The sequence below is a fragment of the Tursiops truncatus genome, chromosome 4, assembly GCF_011762595.2.
Source record: "Tursiops truncatus isolate mTurTru1 chromosome 4, mTurTru1.mat.Y, whole genome shotgun sequence".
In the NCBI taxonomy this organism is placed as follows: domain Eukaryota; kingdom Metazoa; phylum Chordata; class Mammalia; order Artiodactyla; family Delphinidae; genus Tursiops; species Tursiops truncatus.
In genome coordinates, this window is record NC_047037.1 from 74,061,848 (window position 1) to 74,077,379 (window position 15,532).

At 52.8% G+C, this 15,532-nt stretch overlaps 1 protein-coding gene across 5 annotated transcripts in view; it reads left to right on the top strand.

Moving 5' to 3' along the window:
- The window catches only part of ITGB5 (integrin subunit beta 5), a 126,346-nt gene extending 119,660 nt beyond the window's left edge, over positions 1-6,686 (top strand). For all 5 annotated transcript variants that reach the window (XM_033855724.1, XM_033855726.1, XM_033855725.2 and 2 more), the window contains 4 exons: positions 1,277-1,380; positions 3,591-3,710; positions 5,051-5,217; positions 5,987-6,686. In XM_033855724.1, the coding sequence (XP_033711615.1) occupies positions 1,277-1,380; positions 3,591-3,710; positions 5,051-5,217; positions 5,987-6,082 (487 nt within the window). In that variant the 3' untranslated portion in view covers positions 6,083-6,686. The remainder of the gene's footprint in view (positions 1-1,276; positions 1,381-3,590; positions 3,711-5,050; positions 5,218-5,986) is intronic.
- Positions 6,687-15,532: the final 8,846 nt, after the last annotated feature.

The following is a 15,532-nucleotide window of genomic DNA, read 5'->3' on the forward strand; positions in this document are numbered from 1 at the left end:
GCCTGGGTGCTGGAACCTGCTGTCACTGATTCCTCACTTCCCTCACCTGTAAAATAGGGCGACTTAATGAAACGCTCCCAGCTCCCTTCAGGCCACAGTTTCTGCCCTGGAAACGTAGTGACTGGTCTCTCCATCCCACGGAACTTTTAAATGATACTAATAAAGGCAATGCATTGTGATGGTACAACCCTCCATATTTTTGCCAGGGAGATTTCCAGACACGCAGCCCCTTTGGTCCCCACAGGCCTGTGGGGTAGGTTGGGCTGCTGTCCCCCCATGTGGCTGAGGCTCCCCTGCCCTCGGGTGCCAGGGCACAGCGGCAGGGAGGCAGTGGCCCCCCCCAGCACACTTGGCTCTGGAGTCCTCACCCCATTTCCTGGGAAACCTCTCCTTTGGGGTCTCTCACCATCCTTGCCGGCCACCGAGCACCATCACTTCAGAAAGTTCCTGCACGTTCCCCATCAGCTGGCTGTTTTGTTCCAACCCACTTCTCCCTGGAGTTGAGTTCTCAGCATCTCATCTATGCTCCCCCATCCCCCAGTCCCCCATAGAGGTCAGAGACCCTCTCTCCCCTCCACAACAAGCTTTACGGACCCTTAGAGCTTAGCTCCCCTGCCAGGTGGGCTCTGTGTGGGAGCAGGAAGGGGGCAAGGGCCTGAGAGTCTCCAGGACGGTGGTTCTCAGCCCTCACCTTTACTCAGAATCCCCAAGAGCCCAGGTCCAGCCCCAGAGGTTCGGATTCCATGGGTGTGGTTGGGCCCAGGCAGTGGTGTTTTGTCTTGAAAGCCCACCCAGAGAGTTTAATGTGCTGAGAGCCCTGCCTGGGTGATGGTCTCCTGGTGGGGATCCTGGGAATTGGGGCCATGGGAGGGTGAGGACCCCTCTTCGAGGCCAGGAACACTTCTTTATCTTCAGAAACTTCTTCTTTGGGGCAGGCTCCTCAGTGAGGCACTGGGTGCACCGGAGTGCAGGTGGATTTGCCTCCTGGGGTCAGAATTGGAAAGGTTTCCAACCTGCAACTTGACATGTGTGCCAGACATGCTTCTAAACCCACATGTGTTCCTCCAAGAACCCTTGGGCTTCCCTGCATGATAGCAGCAAGAAGGACAGAGAAGAAATGTTCCTTGAGGCCAAACATCTGAACATGGGCGAAGTTAAAGCCTTCAGGGGCTTGCAGGAGGGCGGGGACCCTGCACCCTTGGGACATGCACTCAGTTACATGTGTGGAGTTACTACCCAGCATCTAACACCCACATTTCTTGCCTCTTTTCCAAAGAGACTGTGTTGAGTGCTTGCTGCTTCACTCAGGGAGCTCAGCTGACAACCAGACCTGCCAGAACCTGTGTAAGGATGAGGTAATCACACGGGTGGACACCATCGGTGAGTGTGGGGAGCGGCCCCGGGCAGCCGGCCCCTTCTGGATCTTGGCAGACGTGTAGAGACTTTCTCCCTCGTGGGGACGATCTTCAGGGCTGCCTGGCAGACAGGAGGGTAGTTTTAACCTTGACTTAGGAAGCAACCTCAGTGTCCTTTGGCTAGTCCTGGCTGGCTCCCCAAGAGGACTTGGAGTACCTGTGTTAGGTCATAGGTTCTGGGCTCTCCAGGGTGTAAGACCTTCCTGTTCTTAAGTTTCTGTCCCATCCCTGAAGCCTAGTCCCTTCCTACATCTTCTCCCAGGCTTCCTGAGAAGTTGGTATATTAGTTAGAATAAGTACTGTTAGCTGCTACAACAAACAAACCCCAAACCTCAATGACTTAACAAAATAAAAGTCAGTTTGTCACTCACTCGAAGTCCAGTGAAGATGTTCTTGGTTGACAAGGCCTCTCTGTGTTCCTTCAGGAGCCCAGGCACCCTCTAGATTGTGTTTCCACCCTCCCCCGGGTCCTCAGAATTCTCTCCATTGAATCTGCAAATGGGGAAAGATCATGGGGGAGGTTTACATGGGTGGGGCCTGGAAGTGGTGCACACGACATCCCCCCCACCCAGAGCTCAGTCATCCAGCCACGTTTACTGCAAGGATGGCGGGAAGTGTCGTGCAGCTGTGCCCAGGAAGCTGGGAAACCATGTTTGGTGACCAGCTAGCCAGTCTCTGTTTGGCCTCAGCCCAGCGCAGTTCTCGCGGTGCTCTGCCCGCGTTGGACGAGGCAGAGCTCACATTCTGTGCGAATGAACCCGGGGTGGAGTGCTACCCTGGCTCTTCCTCATTCCTACAGGTCTCCCCACTCCTTTTTCCTGCCTCCCTGATCTTGAGTGATGCTCTGGCCGAATCATGGCTCCTGAGGCTGCCGAGTCATGTATTCCGCCAACACATATTCATTGAGCACCTACTGTGTGCCAGGGCTGTACCACAGCAGGGAGCCCCTGCCCCTGCCTCCCCGAATCCGGCCTCTCATGCCCGTTTTCCTGCCCTGCTTCTGTCTTGTGACTTGAGGTCTGGCTCACAGCAAGTTCTGCCTGCAGACCTGGGGCCGTTGCCCCTTGACTGGGCACCCACAGAAAGATGGCGATGCCCCCCCCCCCCCCCCCCGCCCACTGACTACTTACTCGCTCTGGAGCAAATGCAGCTGTTCACGCACAGCTGCCTCTCCCTCTGCCCCTTTGTCATGAACCAGTTGCTTCACAGAGAAGGTTTCTGTCGCGTTCACCAGTTATCCTTTTCCTTCCTTCCCCCAGGCTTTCTCATACCCATGCTCGCTCACACTCACCCAGACCAGGCTTAGGACTGGGCGCCGAGAGCAAAAGCCCAGGCCTCCGTGTCTGATAACCACTCAGAATTGTCTGGTTCTAGGTGGAGCAACAGGGTTACAACGGGCAGAGCTAGAAAGCATTTTGTGTCACAAAATTGCCCACAGTTGTCACTCAGGACCAGTGGGTCATTCCCTTACCACCCGCCTCTCTCTTGCTTCACACCCTTCCCGCTTCCTTTCCACCCTGGAAATCAGTCTAATCCTGTCCCAGGGGAGGCTGGGAATGCAGACAGTGCCTGGGGGGGCGGAGCTGGGGGGAGTGGGGTTGGCGATACCTTCCCCTCAGGTAACAGCCGCGTGGGGATGGCAGGTGCTGAGGCAGCTTGAGGAAGGGGGCTTCTCACCACGGGGAGCGAGGCCAGCGGTGCGCACCGTGGGTGGGAGGTGCAGTGTCTCATCCACCCACCCTCCTTGCCGCGTGGGTCTTTTTGGTTTCTCATCTCAGGCAAGCGCCGCTGCCTCCTGGCCTCTGCAGCCGGCTCTCAGCCAGGTAGACTCAAGCCTGAACTCTCAGGCCTCCGCGGACAGCAGGATGGCCCTTTTCTTTACCCAATTCCGTTGCCCAGTCCCGCCCCAGCAGTAGTGCCCCCTCTCCTTTCACCCCAGTGAGCCTGCGGAGGCCTGCCTCGCATGGAAGGGAATTCGTGTCCCCGGCGCAGCCTAACTTAGCGCTGGGCCTGCGTTCTTGATGTGAGAAATTCATTTTTAAGGTCCAGCCTTCCCTTGAAGCCTCTCTGCGCCCCCTTTTCTCCTTTGCGGGGTCCCGGCTCCTCACCCGTCCCTTAGCCGCTCTGCATCACTCAGAGACACACTCAGGACATTTCTGCTTGGTTTTCTTCCAGTGAAAGATGACCAGGAGGCTGTGCTTTGTTTCTACAAAACTGCCAAGGATTGTGTGATGATGTTCACGTACGCAGAGCTCCCCAGTGGGAAGTCCAACTTGACAGTCCTCAGGGAGCCAGGTGGGTGAGGGCCACTTCCGTCTGCTCCCCCTGAGGGCTCGGTTTCTGATGCATTACCCGTTCTCTCCTCACCATCCTTTCCAAACTCCAGAGAGAGGAGGGATACAGTCCCATATAAAGATCAAGATCTCAGGTCGCCTCTACCTGACTGCTAGAGTTTAGAAGAAAGATGGTTGTATATCTTGGGGACCCATCACGGGGCCGGAGCTTGTGGGGGGGCATGACTTGGGGGAATGGGAGTTATAGGAGGATAGTGCCCTGCCCTGGGGGAGTGTCTCATCTTGAAGGAGGGGACACGGGGGTGACAGTAAGCTCAGAACACACTTAGCCTACATGGCTAATGGTGGTGCGAGCATGCAGGGCAGGTCTGGACCATCAAGGCTGGGCGTCAGGAAGCATCTGGGTACACACAGCCCTAGCCGGGCTGCCGCTTCCCGGAGTGGAGTCCTAGAAGGGCAGATGGAGCGCTGGGTTGACATTCCTGCAGATGCCATGCCTCGCTCCCTGGGCCCCTGAGGACGGCACGCTCTCATCTAACAGGGGCAATTCTTCCCCACGCTCTGGGCCCGGGGACCAATGGCCCTTTTCCTTGGGGTAATGAGGGTTTCTAGTATGACCCCTTTCATTCTTCTCTGGTGGAGGTGGCCGGGGCAGAGATGGGTGGTGCAGAAAAAGATCTGCTCTGTTCCTTTCAAAACATTGCAAACTGTTTTTCCAAATGGGGCTAGACCACATAATGTGCCTTCCCTAGGCCAGAGGCAGAGGGAAGGATTGTGGTCCTAGCCCAGGATGCACGCCTGTAAGAATGAGGCTCTGTTTCCAAGCGCTGTCTTTGCGGTTCTTTGAAAATAAGCACATTTGCTCCAACGGCTCCACACTAAGGGCTTACAAGTGTTGGCTGGCCCCCAGCCCAGCCCTGTGGAAGCGGCTTCATGAAACCTCCTGCCGCCCAGTCTACTCCTGAAACTATTTACGTGAAAGCTGAGACCTGGTCCAGCGTCCTGCACGGGAGGTGGGGCCGGGCTGGGGCGTGGGTGCTTCGCGTTGGGGAGATGCAGCCGTACACACAGCGTGTGGGAGAAAGTGGAGCCGCCACCAAGGTTCTCCTAGACTTTGCCATTGACTTACTGTGTGGCCTTGGAACAGTGACCAGTTCTCTTTGAATCTTCCACTTTATGTGCATTGGAGAAACCTGCCTGCCACCCAGGTCTCTCAGAAGCAGTGTGGGGATCTCAGAGAATCCAGGGAAGGCCTCTGGGGAGAGCTGACGGGCCTAAGGGTGGGGGGTGGGGGCACGGTGATGGCGGTAGCTTTGCTCATCGTGCCCTGGTCCCCTCCAGAGTGTGGAACTGCCCCCAATGCCATGACCATCCTCCTGGCCGTGGTCGGCAGCATCATCCTGATTGGGCTTGCGCTCCTGGCCATCTGGAAGCTGCTTGTCACCATCCACGACCGGAGAGAGTTTGCGAAGTTCCAGAGTGAGCGATCCAGGGCCCGCTACGAAATGGTAAGCCAGGGGAAGTTGGAAGGAGAAAAAATGTCAAGCTTAGCAGTCCAGCTGAGGGCAAGCAGAGGCCCACTAACGTCTTTGGGATTCAGAACAAAGAAGCGAGGACTTTCCCGGTGGTGCAGCGGTTAAGACTCTGCGCTTCCACTGCAGGGGGCTTGGGTTCGATCCCTGGTCGGGGAACTAAGATCCCACACGCTGCGCAGTGCAGCCAAAAAATTAAAAAGAACAAAACAAAAAACACGAAGAGGCGAAACCTGAGAGGCAGCGTGTGCCCAGTTCTGGACGCCCTGCACGGAGCCCCGCAGCAGGCCCCGGTCGGGAGGCTCACCGGCGGAGGCGCTCGCCACAGCCTGAGCAGGGAGGCCGTGTCCGGCGGTCCAGGAGAGGGTCCCACGTGCTCACAGTCTATCGCAGTGTCCGTGTGTGTCTTATCTCCCCAAGCAGACTGCACGTTCCTGAAGGACTGAGCAAGTGGGAGCACCCCCTGAATCCCCAGTGAGTGTGTTAAACCTGCAAGGGACTTCAGAGACCATCTAACAGACATGGCCGCTCGTTTCAGAGATGGAGAGAGAAAGCTCAGGGAGGGGCGGGACCGTCCCAGGCCAGCTTAGAGGAGCCAGTCTTGAAGCAAAAGGCCGTTGCCTTCACCCGCGGGCGGGGCCCACTGCCTTCCTGGGTGACTGACCCTAGAAGGGCCTCCAACCCTGTGTGTGTGCGAATGAACGAATGAACTAACACACGTCCTCTTACCTCCCGTGTTCTCTAGGCTTCAAACCCTCTGTACAGAAAGCCCATCTCCACGCACACCGTGGATTTCACCTTCAACAAGTTCAACAAATCCTACAATGGCACAGTGGACTGATGGCTCCTTCCCCTCAGAGGGCTGGAGGGGCAAGCGGTCATGCCGGAGACGGACACGCTTTGGACAGCTGCTCGGCTTGAGCACGGTTCCCTGCACAGCCAAGCGCAGAGACCTTCCGGTGAGCCTGGGCGAGGAGCCCGCACAGGAAGGTGCCCGGCCGTACCCCCTGGCCACCCCTCCAAGCCCGGCGACAGCGCTCTAGGCTTCCCTCAGCACCTCCAGCTTGTCCCAATGAACTGCTGAGATGCAGGCTGTGTCTCCCTTCCGGGAGGGCTGGGCCTCCAGGCTGGCCGGATGAGAAGGCTCTCGGGAGTGTCAGAGTGAGTAGAACCCACACAGTCTGGCTTCGCCCCCGTTGATCATCTTTAAATGAACTAAAGTGACCGTGCATCTCTGGTATAGTTCCGACTCCTGAGAATGACCTCCCTGGTGTCTCTGCCTTGCACATGGCTGTTGGTGATGGGATTACTGAGACGCCTGTTGAAGGCACGTAGTTTGCAGATGTCAACTTTCTTCCCCTGTCTGTGTGTGTTTAGTACTTTCGTAACAAAAAGGAAAGAGATTTTTTGGGATTGAAAGTAAAGATTAAAACCAAAAGATTTTGTGTTTGCCTGACGCTCTTTACGACGTGCACGTTCCTTTCTGAAGTGGATGGTGCCCCAGTGGGGATTGAAATGGCTGAGTACTCACTCAGGGGACGCCACCCAAGCCAGTCCAATACTCCGGGCCAGGGCTCATCACACGGGGCTCTGTGCGGTACCCAGGGGGTTAGCAGGGGTGGCCCTAGGTAAGCAGGTGTCTTTGGAGCCTCTGAGCTTTTACTTAAAGAAAAAGTTTAGGCTAGAAACCGTGAAGACCACCCCTCTGGCCTCCCTGCCCTGTTCCCAGGTGCTAAGGCTGGAAATAGATTGTGCAGATGAAGAAGGGTCAAGCTGTGGCTTCCACACACTGTCCCTTCTTGCATGATTATTGACAACAGTTTCCTTCCAGTGCCCTCCCCAGCCGAAGTCCTGTGCCCCAAAGCACAAAACCCATTTCAGCTGTCCTTCCCCGCAGGGCCCTTAAGTCCCTTCTGTTCTCGTATCTGAGTCCAAAGTTATCTGGGAATAGGAATCCCTCGTTTGTAGAAGAGGAAACAGATTGCTAGAGGGGGGCAGTGGCTTTCCCACGTGTCACAAGGCTAACTGATGACAAGCTGGTACAAAGAGCCAGGGCTCAGGTGCAGCGCCGGCCTCCTGCTACCTGCTCCTTTCTGTAAAGTCTCTTTCACTAATCACTTTGCTGCTGCTGGCATCACTTCAAGGCTATTGGGCTTTCATCCCAGATTCATCTGTTCTCAGCTTGGACCAAGTTCCCTCTGCTTCATTTTGGCAAACACTAAGACAAATGCCTGTCAGTAAACAGACTATTTATTACCTGCGGCAAATATGAACAGATTCTGTGTTTCCTTTGTCCTGTGTAATTAGGATGAAACAGAGACCTTGTGACTTGGTGAAGCTGCCTTAAATCCTTTTTGGAATAAAGCCAAATGTAGATAAATATACAAAATAGACACGTGGCGGTTTTGAGACTTTTCTAAACTGAGGAAAATATGATTTCGGAAGAAACTTTGGGTTTCTCTTTTGTTTGATGGTGGCTTTCCTGGTGACACATCATTTACTTGCTCGAAGTCTCATTTTCCATCAGGCAGCTCTGTAAGGGCACAGCGTTCTTGAGCTACAGACAGAAAGGATGAGTTGCTCCAGGCTTCCCCCGGATGTGGAAGTTAGGGCTGTTTCCTCGGTGACACCAGATGGCTGTTGATGGAGCTGTCGCTGACAGTGCCCTGCTGCCCCCTGCTGGAAGCTCTGGGAACAGCTGTTCGGAGACCTGACTCCTGAGATTCTGACCCAGGGTGTGGTTCCCTTACTTCTTTCCTCTGGTGATTTGGCCATGCCCTCACCGCCCCCCCCCCGCCACCCCCGTTAACACAGGTAACAGAGCAGGTGGGTTGCAAAGCTCTCTCAAACCGAGGGCTGATAGGCATTTTCTTTCGTTGCTGGGCTGTGGAAGCACACAGGTGGGAGTGACCTACCTCCTCGTTGTGTGGCCGCAGGGACCCCTACAAGGAGCACCTGGTGGTCTCTGGAAAATTCTTTACTCGTATCTGTTTGGAAAGATGATCAGTAATGCGCTTGTTTGTTGGAAAGGAAGAGTGGGGAGGGACTATTTACCTTTAAAATCAATCTATATTGATTTAATACAGATTTCCAAATGGTACTTATTTTTATTGATTGATTTTAACAATTTACTTTTCTAATGCAAAAGTACATGGAAAAGATGGAAAATAAAGAGGTCATAAAGAAATAAAAACACAGAGGTAACGACTCTTGCCCTTTTTGGGGACTACGTCTTGGTCTTTTTTTTCTGTGCATATGTGTGTAATTTTAACCAAATCAGGATTATGCTGTTACTCTTTTTTTTTTTTTTTTTTTGCGGTACGCGGGCCTCTCACTGTTGTGGCCTCTCCCGTTGCGGAGCACAGGCTCCGGACACGCAGGCTCAGCGGCCACGGCTCACGGGCCCAGCCGCTCCGCGGCACATGGGATCTTCCCGGACCGGGGAACGAACCCGTGTCCCCTGCATCAGCAGGCGGACTCTCAACCACTGCGTCACCAGGGAACCCCTATGCTGTCACTCTTTTAAAGAGAACTGGGGATTCTCATTCCACTTGGTTGACTAGTAATTAGACAAACTAAAGTAACTAACAGCTGCCTCTTCTCCAAAGACGTGTTTTTTTAATTTGCTTAATTAGGATCAAAGCTGGAGTTGATTATCATGAAACTCTTGGGATGAATTTCAGGTAACAGCAAACAGATGGGAAGATCAGAGGGGAGGAGAGAAGGTCCTTTTCTCTGTTCACGTGACATCTCTTAACTGAAAAGCTCCTCCCTCACTGGAGGGCTCTCGACAGGCGTGCGGGGCTCCTGTTGCTTCTGAGCAGGGTAGCCTGGTGGACTCGGCTTCCGCAGCCCTTTTGTGCCTGGCTGGGACTGGGCAGTGGAGCAGAGGAGGAGGGCAGCAGCATGGAGGAAACTCAGGAGGAGGTAAGAGCCTCTGAGGCATCCCTTGCGGACGTGTGGGACCTGCTTGGGAGCTTGTCCATCTGTGGCTGTCAGCGTGCCTGCGAATGTGGCGCCCATCCCTCTCATCCTGGTGGGGGGCTGACGAGGCTTGGCTAGGTCTCTCCCTCCCCCCAGCTTCTGTCCTCACCCAGCTGAGGGGTTGCAGACTTCTCAGGCAGGACGGGGCGCCGTTCTGACCCTCGGGAGAGGATGCAAGTGGAGGCAGGAGAATGAGAGAGACGTTTGAGCAGGTGGTGGTGCTGGGAAGGGAGAGCTCGTTCTTCTCAGCCCGCATGGCTCCTTCTGCCGGTCTTGCAGCTTTGCGAGGGATGGTCACTGCCCGGCCGGCCCCGGCCGACAGCCGCCTCCAGGATGGGTTGGGATGTGTCACAGTGAGATAGACGGTCTTCGTATCCAGCTTTCTCCGGAGTTCAGTGCTGGGACGTTCGATGCCTCCTTTTGTCATAGCATGGGACTTGTATAATCTGGCCTGTTTGGGTGTCTTGATTGTCAGGGGGCTGGGAACTAAACGCCAGGAAATGGAACCTACCTCCCGTTCTTACTGGGATCCCCATCCTCTCCACTGAATCCCGCCCCCGCCGCTGACCCTCATCCTCGCCCTGCCTCCTCCTCCACACACGCTTTCTGATCCTTCTGACGAATGTTCTGCTGCACAGTGTCTTCATTTTAAGTGGCCTCAAATTCTTGCAAAAAGGCCAGCTCTAAACTGTAAGTAACCATAGGGTCACGCGCCGAGGTGGTGACCTTCTAGGATAGGAGTTCTTAACCACTTTGTGTCGGTGACACTTTCAGCATTCTAGTGAACGCTACAGACCCCTTGTCAGAATAATGCTAATACGTGTGTAAACAGGGAACATCTTGCAAGGCCTGGGCCTATTAGGGCAGCTGGTTACCATTTACCATCTTAGTTTGACTCCAGAAACCCCCGGAAGGCTCGCCAATTACAGCTTCATTGGTCCTACCTGCACAGACTATCAAACGCCTGAGACAAAAGCAGCCCCTCTCCGTTTGACCCTCACGGTAGGCCCCCATGGTATTCAGGGAAGGTATTTCCCCATCTTATAAGGAGGAAATTGAGATCGGTCCCCCCCTTGGAGAGAAGGTTGGCAAGTGAGACCCCAGCTCAGGGATCCCTACTCTAGTTCCACGCTCTTTCCTCTGTGTTGCACCCTCTGGGAAAAGCAACACTGTTGTTTCTTATCTCAGAACTCTGCGGTATGACTAGAGAGTCATCTGAATGCAGATGGAGAGATTATAAAACGTCTCTTTCCCTCCTCCTTCCTTGCATCTTTTTCTCTTGTCCTCACCTTATGAGCAGTCTCTGGTATATGCGTGGTGACCGAAAATCCAGGTACAGTTCAAGGAACTTTTCTATTTAAAAACCGAGGGGGAAAAACGACGGAAGATGACAACTGACACACATTTCATGATTCCTGGCATAAAAGTTCAACACTTTAAAGACTCTCTTCCATGAGCTGACCATGGGTTGGTGCGGGCACCGGTTCGTGGTTCATTTCCCTGCTGGCCCAGCCAGCCCTGCGGGAACGGAATATTTGTATGAGCGGTTGTATGTGATGGTTGGCATTCACATCGTGGCCTGTGACCATAAAACAATATTTTAAAACCTACACTGAACAGAACCCACCACAACTGAGGGTTGTGGGTTGCACCCATGGGAGGGTCCCACGTGGGTGGGAGGGGAGAGCTGGGCAGAGGCCCCAGGAGAGACGGGGAGGCCGGGGCTGCCTTGCTCTCTGCCTGTCGAGCTGTCCCTGAGGGCTCATTCCTGCTCAAGCCTCAGGGACTGTAGGCTTGACCTGAGTTGGGAGACATCCCCTATCGCATGGACCTGGAGTTTAAAAGGGGAAGAAGGCAGCAGGAGGGAGGAAGAGGGGACCACGGGGGTTTGGGGAAGTCTGAGAGCAGCAAGGTGGCAGGGGTGAGGGCGGAAGAGAAGAGCATAAGCGGGGGAAGGAGATTGGAGACTGGTGAGGGTGTTTTTCCCTGAGCAAATTCTATGAGGCGAATAAGACTCTTCAGGCCATCATTCAGGTGTGCAAAAAACATTATTATTTTTACATCTTTACTGGTGTATAATTGCTTTACAATGGTGTGTTAGTTTCTGCTTTATAACAAAATGAATCAGTTATACATATGTTCCCATATCTCTTCCCTCTTGCGTCTCCCTCCCTCCCACCCTCCCTATCCCACCCCTCCAGGCGGTCACAAAGCACCGAGCTGATCTCCCTGTGCTATGCGGCTGCTTCCCACTAGCTATCTACCTTACGTTTGGTAGTGTATATATGTCCATGCCTCTCTCTCGCTTTGTCACAGCTCACCCTTCCCCCTCCCCATGTCCTCAAGTCCGTTCTCTAGTAGGTCTGTGTCTTTATTCCCGTCTTACCCCTAGGTTCTTCATGACATTTTTTTTCTTAGATTCCATATATATGTGTTAGCATATGGTATTTGTCTTTCTCTTTCTGACTTACTTTACTCTGTATGACAGACTCAAGGTCTCTCCACCTCATTACAAATAGCTCAATTTCGTTTCTTTTTATGGCTGAGTAATATTCCATTGTATATATGTGCCACATCTTCTTTATCCATTCATCCGATGATGGACACTTAGGTTGTTTCCATCTCCGGGCTATTGTAAATAGAGCTGCAATGAACATTTTGGTATGTGACTCTTTTTGAATTATGGTTTTCTCAGGGTATATGCCCAGTAGTGGGATTGCTGGGTCATATGGTGGTTCTATTTTTAGTTTTATAAGGAACCTCATACTGTTCTCCATAGTGGCTGTACCAATTCACTATTATTTTTTTTAACATCACCATCTCTATTCAAGTGATGACAGAAAACAGTTACTAGGTAAAGAGGGACAGTGTCTTGTTAATCACAGTCGTTTCAGGGTCCCCTGTGCCCCACGCTGCAGGCTAAGTGCAGCAGCATGACATTGGAGGCAGGCCCACAGAGCTGCCTGTGCACACGGCACCTGCTCAGACGTCACTGTCCTCATCAGGACCACTTTCTGCTGAAATGTCCCTACACGGTGGGGGGGGAGCCTTCAGGCCCACCAGATGTGTTTCTCAGCTAACTCCCATGCCCTTTTCAGGGAAATGCGGCTTCTCCCTCATGTTATATGGAGCCACAGAAGCTCAGGCTGCCTCAGGCTCTGCCTCAGCCACACGTGGCCTCCAAGTCCACTGCCACGCTCCGCGCTGGGGTGGGTCTTCTGGCATCACTGCTCTCCTGGGCCCCTCCTAGAAAAGCGAGGCCCGGAGCTCCTCTGCTGTCTGTGCCTCTTTTTTCCTCCCTCCCGCCCTCCCTGCCTGGGGTGGGGATTCCATATCACAGCCCACCCCAGGATCTGAGTGTGTCCACCCCTCCACCTTCTGTTCCTCTCCCCACTCCTCCCCTGTTCGCTTGGTGGGAAGGAGAGAGGCAAACATTCTTCCAAACCAGTCCTTAATGCCAAGACCTTGAACTTGAAAAGTTAAAAAATATTCTAATTGTTTTGTTTCTCTTTGTATTTCCATTGTGGCATCCCTCTCCTGAGGCACAAAGGCCAAGTGTGGGCTTGGAAGGGCTATGGAGAAAACAGATTGCAGAGGAAAAAAAAAAAACAAAATCACTTGATAATTCATTCAAAGCCAGATTACAAACTTTAAAGGTCCTAGGATCTAAAAAGAGATATAGCATCCTGTGTCCTAGAATGCAAAATAAAACAGCATTTAGGGCTTCCCTGGTGGCGCAGTGGTTGAGAGTCCACCTGCCGATGCAGGGGACACGGGTTCGTGCCCCGGTCCGGGAAGATCCCACATGCCGCGGAGCGGCTGGGCCCGTGAGCCATGGCCGCTGAGCCTGCGCGTCCGGAGCCTGTGCTCCGCAACGGGAGAGGCCACAACAGTGAGAGGCCCGCGTACTGCAAAAAACAAAAAACAGCATTTAATAAAGACAGCATTAACTATAAAATAAAGAACCCTAAGGAGTCCTGATTCCCATCCCCCCTTTTTAAAAAAATACCAGATTCCTCCAAAAAACATGTTTTGGTATCCCTGCCCCACTGGTACTCTTAGCCCATGGCCAGTCAGCCGGGGTGCTGATGACACGTATCACGTCCATCTGCTAAGGGGTGGAGGAAGCAAACTGCAGAGTCCATGGTTACCTACTGGCTGACGGTGGGCTCACTACAGAAGCACAGTGTTCCCACAGGAGCCAAGTGGCTGTTTCTTTTGGAGAGATCTCTGAAAGCAGCCGCAGGTGAAGGCGGGGAAGGCAGAGTCTTGGTGGAGTCAAGCTATTGTCCTCCCGGTGACCAGGGCTAGACGTGGGGCGCACTGTAACTATTAGTTAGCTACTGCTGCACAACCCCCCACCCCGATCCCCTGGCGTCCAGTGATGAGCACTGATTGCCATGCTCACAGGCTCGCGGGCCAGGTGGGGCCCCCGGGCATCAGGCTGCGGAAGGCTGGTGTGGGCTCTGCTCCGCTCTTACTCTCCTGGGACGTGTGGGCTAATCAGGGCATGCTTTTCTCATGGTGGCAGAAACACAAGTCTAGACTCGGAACTGGGACCCTGACCCCTCCCCCCACATTCCATTGGCCAGAGAAACCTACACAGCTGAGTCCAACATCAGTGGTTGTGGAAATACTCTCCACCTCAAATGGGAGGAACTGCTGAGTCGTAAGGCAAAGTGTATGGATTCAGGGAGGAAGGAAGGATGGGGACGTTCACAGAATTGCCACTTGTTTTGGTACTTTCTATTGAATCCTGGTAGCAATGAATTTGTGACTGATGGGGAAGGAAAGACTGGCTGCTGTCTCTTAGGATGGTACGGAAGTCCTTGTGAAAGTTTAGTTTGGAAACTAAGTTCTGTAATGACTGGGACGATGTATGTCAGGTTCACGCCCTGTGTTCAATAAATATTTGATTAAATGGTGAAAGAATATTATATGTACAGTATGTATCTGCGTGTTGATAGAAAGGGGGACAAAGTTGAATGTATCTACCTTACAGAAACGGGATAAAAAGTGTAATAACAAAAATACCAAATTGGAGGGTAACGACAGGGATTCCAGTCCTTACTCTGCCTGTCATTGGCTCTTCTGTAACCTTGTGTGAATCATTTCCCAATGGGACTCAATTTCATCTGTGAAATGGGGTGATCAGATTAGATGATCTCTAAGGAGCTTCCAAAATCAGTTTCCTAAGATTCTGGGATAGAGTCACTGCTTCAGCGACTGACAGGTCCCATTTTTATTGGCCAGATAGCCCCGCTCTGCCTGCACTCCCGGCCTCCCTCGAGGAGCCTTTTCAGAGGCACATGCTCAGTGCCTCTCACTCACTGGTGCCGATATGAGTCAGAGCACTGAGGCGCACCATGAACACTCACAACCAGGCTGCTACAGCCCGACAGGGGATCACATAGCTGGGCTCAGGATTCCTGGCTGTGACAGGCCTTTCTCAGGGCCTGTGGATGTCACTACCTGTCTCCAAGCTTCCAGTGTTAGAGGTGACAGTCTGCTACTAGTTGGATTCCTTTCACTTTCCAAGTATTTTATTCCTCTAGATGTTTGTAAAATTTCCCATCTTTGAAGTTCAGTGATTTTGACAGCATGTGCCCAGGTGTATGCCTTTGTCCACAACACCTGCCTAGAACTCACTGGGCCCTTTGCTTCTGCAGACTCAAGTATTTTTTCAAACTGGGGAAAACTTCCTCAGTTATTTCTGTAAATATTTCCTGTTCTCCCATCGTCTTTTCCTCTTTATATTCAGGAATCTGTTCTGTAAGCCTCTCATCTGCTCCCTCGTTATTTCCATTTCTTTGTCCCTTTGTTTTGAATTTTGGTATTTCTTCCACTTGATCTTCCTGCCCACAGATGTAGTTCTCAATATAATCACACCATCTTGAAATATTTCCATCACATTTTCACATTCAAAATGAAAATTTTCATTTTAGTCCCCCCTCCCCCCAACACACACAAACTGTCATCTTGTTTTTGTTATTCTGAAGCGGGTCTGCTTCCTGTGGCAGTTCCCCTTCACCATAGAAGGCACCTATGCTTGCATTCATTCAGAAACATTTGCTGGGCCCGTTCCAGGTGCAGAGATACTGCACTGAACACAAGGTGAAATCTCTGCTCTCTTGGAGCTAACACCTGTTACAGGTGGTTTTCTTTGCTTTCCCCTCCTGGTTGCTGGATTTCCTCAGGTATTTTCTTTCTTTTGCCCACCCCTGGCACGTAGCAGCAAACCCATGGTTGGTAGGAGGCCACAGACTGCATCTATGGGCCAGCACTGCACTGACCAAGATGGGCTGTC